At 49.7% G+C, this 5,188-nt stretch overlaps 1 protein-coding gene across 4 annotated transcripts; it reads right to left on the reverse strand.

Moving 5' to 3' along the window:
* Positions 1-4,532, reverse strand: PPIA (peptidylprolyl isomerase A). 4 transcript variants are annotated; one of them, XM_017524596.2, is made up of 6 exons: positions 4,277-4,390; positions 2,060-2,126; positions 1,585-1,615; positions 1,396-1,484; positions 1,008-1,180; positions 1-354 (listed from the first exon to the last, which is right to left on the reverse strand). In XM_017524596.2, the coding sequence occupies exons 4-6, from the start codon at positions 1,402-1,404 to the stop codon at positions 222-224; spliced, it is 315 nt and encodes a 104-aa protein (XP_017380085.1). In that variant the 5' UTR covers positions 1,405-1,484; positions 1,585-1,615; positions 2,060-2,126; positions 4,277-4,390; the 3' UTR covers positions 1-221. The 4 variants fall into 4 exon arrangements, with proteins under 4 accessions (XP_017380085.1, XP_017380084.1, XP_017380082.1 ...); XM_017524595.2 differs by lacking the exon at positions 1,396-1,484 and having other exon boundaries at positions 4,277-4,375; XM_017524593.1 differs by lacking the exons at positions 1,396-1,484; positions 4,277-4,390 and adding an exon at positions 3,485-3,953.
* Between the last annotated feature and the right edge of the window lie 656 nt (positions 4,533-5,188).

The raw sequence follows: 5,188 nt of genomic DNA on the forward strand, positions 1-5,188 counted from the left end.
GACAGACAATTGTTATTTAGTCTTTATTTCATAGTCATAAACTTAACCCAACTCTGCAATCCAGCTAGGCATGGAAGGGAACAAGGAAAACATGGAACCCAAAGGGAACTGCAGCGAGAGCACAGATTTTAGGATACTGCGAGCAAATGGGGTGGAGGGGTGCTCTCCTGAGCTACAGAAGGAATGGTCTGGTGGTTAAGATAAAACACAAGTCAAACTTATTAAAGTTGTCCACAGTCAGCAATGGTGATCTTCTTGCTGGTCTTGCCATTCCTGGACCCAAAGCGCTCCATGGCCTCCACAATATTCATGCCTTCTTTCACCTTGCCAAAGACCACATGCTTGCCATCCAACCTGGAAGGAGAACAATCACTGTGACTGGCAACCACAAACAAGCAGTCCCCACGTGGCATGAATCAAGACAAGGTAGCTTAAAAAGGGGGGAAAAAGAAAAAAAGATACCCAATCACATGCTATTAATAGTAACATAAAAGTAGCACTTAATTGGCCAGGAACAGTGGCTCACGCCTGTAATCCCACCACTTTGGGAGGCCAAGGCAGACAGATCACGAGGTCAGGAGACCAAGACCATCCTAGCCAACATGGTAAAACTCCATCTCTACAAAATTACAAAAAAATTAGCCAGGCATTGTGGCACACATCTGTTATTCTCAGCTTCTCGGGAGGCCAAGGCAGGAGAATCGCTTGAACCTAGCAAGTGGAGGTTGCAGTGTGCCCAGATTGTGCCACTGCACTCCAACCTGGGCAACAGAGTGAAACTCTCTCAAAAAATTAGCACTTAATCACCCAGCTAAGCACCCAGTTTCTATTACAGTATCTGACATTCTATATCACATTGGCTACATTTGTAGCTATGTATGCTCTTCTAGTATCTTAGAGATGAAAACATCTATGGAAAGAAAGGTTGAAGAAAACTAGTGTTTGCTCCCCCAGGGTTAACTCTTCATTTACTCAGGTGGTTTGTGTGTGCCATGTTCTACCCTTACCACTCAGTCTTGACAGTGCAGATGAAAAACTGGGAACCATTTGTGTTGGGTCCAGCATTTGCCATGGACAAGATGCCGGGACCTGTATGCTTTAGGATGAAGTTCTCATCATCAAATTTCTCCCCGTAGATGGACTTGCCACCAGTGCCATTATGGCGTGTGAAATCACCACCCTGTGAACATATAGAAAGCCGTCACTTCTGACAACATAACCATAAAGTATGCCAAGTCTGCAGGATTCAAACTATAAACCCAAGTTCAAACTAAATAGAAGGATTAAACAGAACCAAAATGGCAGAACAACAGCTCAGATACGTGTATCCTAAAATATTCTTGCTCAATCCCAAATTAAAAGAGAAATGTAAATAAAATTCAGTGAATTTCGTACCTGACACATAAACCCTGGAATAATTCTGTGAAAGCAGGAACCCTTATAACCAAATCCTTTCTCTCCAGTGCTCAGAGCACGAAAATTTTCTGTTAAAAAAAAAAAAAATTAAACATATATATATACACACACACACAAGCACACTGTCACAAGTGGAACACCTTTGTTAAACTTAGAAAACAGACCAACCTGCTGTCTTTGGAACCTTGTCTGCAAACAGCTGTAAGAGAAAATTACAGTTAATTAACATCTGCTTAGATATTTTGTTGCTTAGTACCCATGTCTTTAGGGGACTTCTGAGTCATAAATTCATTTTCTCACTACCAGAATACTTCTTCAGTAATTACTTTAAATCCCAAGTAAGAACTGCTCTTAATAGCCATAAGGCCCTGCTGGCGGTTGGGTTAAGAAACATGAAACCCAAACACATGCCAAAAATCCAGGACTAATCATGACTTAAATAGTGAGACCTCTATAAAGTGTCTCACACTTTTAGTACATCACACCTACTAATGAACAGATAAAGGGATTCTTAAATGATTATCACCAACCCCCCAACTTCACCTAGAACCTAAAGGTAAAATTCTAAAGAACAGCAAGTACTGCTGCACGATCAGGGGTAAATAGCTGCTGTTTTAGTCACTGGTAATGAAAATGCTACTACCTCCAATCTGTTAACATAGCTTTATGGATTAGATGAGCAGTCACTTCTTGGTTTCCAGGCCCCTTACCTAGTAGTGAGGTAAAAAATAAAAGATTGGTTTCTAGTACATCTGGCTTTGAACCTTTCTTGACTGTACAATACATTATGGCTAGACAGGTAGCTTAAATACCATAAACAGACAAGCACTTTCATAAAAACAGCTCGTTTAAGAGTAGCATTTTTTTTTTTTTTTTAGATGGAGTCTCCCCGTCTCCCAGGCTGGAGTGCAGTGACATGATCTTGGTTCACTGCAACCTCTGCCTCCTGGGTTCAAGCAATTCTCTGCCTCAGCCTCCGAGTAGCTGGTGAAAAGTAGCATTTTATAAGCTATTCCAGAGATGTGACTCAATTAACTATTAGTATCCATGCACATTTCTTTTACAGCAATGTACTTTTTTTAGATGCTCTGTCGTCAGGCTGGAATGCAGTGGCGGGATCTCGGCTCACTGCAACCTCTGACTCCCTGGCTCAAGCGATTCTCCTGTCTCAGCCTCCCGAGTAGCTGGGACTACAGGCATGTGCCACTACGCTGTGCTCATTTTTGTACTTTTAGTAGAGATGGGGTTTCACCATGTTGACCAGGATGGTCTTGACATCCTGACCTCGTGATCCGCGCACCTCGGGCTCCCAAAGTCCTGGGATTATAGGTGTGAGCCACTGCATCCAGCCAATGTACTTAGTTTTTAGGTATTTGTACCTAGAATGTATGGTCTTTTTTAAACATCAGCTTTTCTCAGTATATTTAAGTTACGATGGTGACTTTCGCTAAGGCACTCATTTTAAACATCAGCTTTTCTCAGTATATTTAAGTTACGATGGTGACTTTCGCTAAGGCCCTCATTGGCACTTCTCCCTCGATTCTCACCAAGACCTGCAGAAGTCCTTTTTTATGTCCCTTAGGCTCTCTGGCTAACCTGATGTCCAGCATTATGTCAGGCCAAGTTTCCAAGACAGCCTTTGTCACTTACCAGCTCTGACTACAGCGGTAGGTGGGGTGTGAATTAAGATGCAGTGTTTCAGCGCCTATTATGTGCCAGCCACTGTGGACAGGGCAGGCAACAAGAAAACCGCCCTGTCCTCACTGAATGAGGATCAATCTACTTTCAAAATCAGATCCCAAACTAACCACTGGTGGCCTTTTGAGAAACGGTTTAAAAGAATAAAAACACTAACATCCTATTTCACTACTCCTTAAGACCTAACCATGGTAACTTGTGAATGGAATCGCACCCAATATGCAACTGAGAAACGCTCCATGTTTAGATATTATGCTGTAATTACAACGGATCTTTAAGAACTCATTTAACACTCTCAAAACTAATTAGGTAATCACTAGTAATCCACCTTGGTCGGAAGAGGCCTGCCTAGTGGCCAGTCGCAACTTGCCTGCTAGGCAGAGGGACAATCGGGAGGGGCTCAAGAGCGCCTCCCCCGCCCGCGCCGTCACTGCAGAGGAAGGCGGTCCTTGGGCACCAGCAAAGGCAAGGCCCATTTTCACATTTCCGCTTAGGGGTGGGGGACAAGGGATGTTTGCAGCTCATTTATAAGTATTCCTATTTTATCCAAATGGAAGTTATTTCAAGTGGCAATCCATCACATCCTTTTTTATAACACGGTCTCCCAGGATCTACAGGACTGAGCATGGATGGTCTCACACCCCGCCTCGGTCCTTGAGAAAAACCCTCAAGCAAGCCGCTTCCCAGCTCAGGATGTAGAGCACCCTAGTGACCGCCGGGGAGCAGCTTCCTAGGAAGGCGGTCGGAAGCGCTCGCGAGTGCGCTTCTGGCTCCGGTCAGCGGCGCCCAGGCCGAGCCAGGGCGGAGCCCAACGGCCCTCTAGGCGCGGGCCGGAGCGCGGCCGCCAAGCACGTGCGTAGGGCAGGACAGGGCGCGGCCACACGGGGCGGCGAGTGGACGCGGACACGGGCCCCCTCCCCCAACGGCCGTGCAGCCGCCCCGCCTGCCTTTGTCCGCCGCCGCCCCGGCCTCCGCCCTGGCCTCCACCCCGCGCCTCGCGGACCTCCCAAAATGGCCCCTCGTCAGGAAATGGCGCCGCCGCCCGCCCGCGCTCGCCCCTCAAGAAGGGTAGGCCAGCGCCCGGGCTCTCAGGGAGCCACCACCTTTCCCGATCCCCGTCCGCTTTCTGGACCCCACTCCCGCACGCCGCTGCCCGCCCGACCTCGAAAGAGACGCGGCCCAAGGGCTCGCCGTCGACGGCAATGTCGAAGAACACGGTGGGGTTGACCATGGCTGATACTAGAAGGCTCCAGGCGGCGGCGGCGTCTGCAAAGCGGCACGAGCGTGGACTCCCGCCCCTTTTATAGCAGGTTCGGCCCCGCCCGCAACTCGGTCTCGTGCCTCGGCTCTGACCAATCGCGTCTGCGACTTGGCCAGAGTGACAGTCCTGATGGCCCATGGACGGAAGCCGGCGCTGGTGGGGACGGCACGGGAGGCGCGCGTGCGCGCTAAGGCGCGGAGGCAGGTTCCCGCCCGCGGGCTCCGTCGCGATGGCTGCGGCATGGGACTCGGGGCGGGGCGGCAGCGCCCGGCGCGGGGCACGGGGGATGGGTCAGTGCAGAACGGGGGTGGGCAGCATGGCGCGCGCGCGCAAGCACGCGGGTGACCGGAGTGCAACGGCTCATCGGCAGTTGTCAAGCGACGAGGCGCGTCTCCCCATTGCACAGAGGGGGCAACTGAGGCGAACGAAGGCCTCAAGGTCGCGCCCGCCAGTCAAGGTTGACTGGGGTCCTGTGCCCAGTCCCTGCGGCTCCGCTAGCGGAAATGGGAATGGCGCGTACCCGAGACCGAGGAGCAGCCTTGCATCCGCATTCCGCGCGGGCGACCACCGCGTCGCGTCCGGCCTGGCCATGTTAGGAAGGAGGTTGCCTTTGAGCATCGCTGTTTTCTCTAACGAGCTGGGACAGGAGCAGTCCCCGGTTTTGAGAGATTATGAAATACTTTCAAAATGCCCTACTTTCCGAAAATATCTTACACTCTGCTTGAATCTTCAAGAGTAAGCCATTAAAATAGGAGCCTGGCCAGGATCTTACCTGTGAGGATGCGTTGTGCACATTTTACCCTTTCTTATTCT

Source organism: Cebus imitator, unplaced genomic scaffold (genome assembly GCF_001604975.1).
Source record: "Cebus imitator isolate Cc_AM_T3 unplaced genomic scaffold, Cebus_imitator-1.0 Scaffold34, whole genome shotgun sequence".
NCBI lineage: Eukaryota > Metazoa > Chordata > Mammalia > Primates > Cebidae > Cebus > Cebus imitator.

Excerpts from the sequence above, each read along its gene's own strand:
- PPIA (XM_017524591.2), bottom strand. The coding sequence starts at position 4,513 with ATGGGCCATCAGGACTGTCACTCTGGCCAAGTCGCAGACGCGATTGGT. Across the intron at positions 1,181-1,395 it reads TTCCAGGGTTTATGTGTCAG|GGTGGTGATTTCACACGCCA; the intron begins GTACGAAATTCA and ends ATATGTTCACAG. Across the intron at positions 355-1,007 it reads TGCACTGTCAAGACTGAGTG|GTTGGATGGCAAGCATGTGG; the intron begins GTAAGGGTAGAA and ends TTCTCCTTCCAG.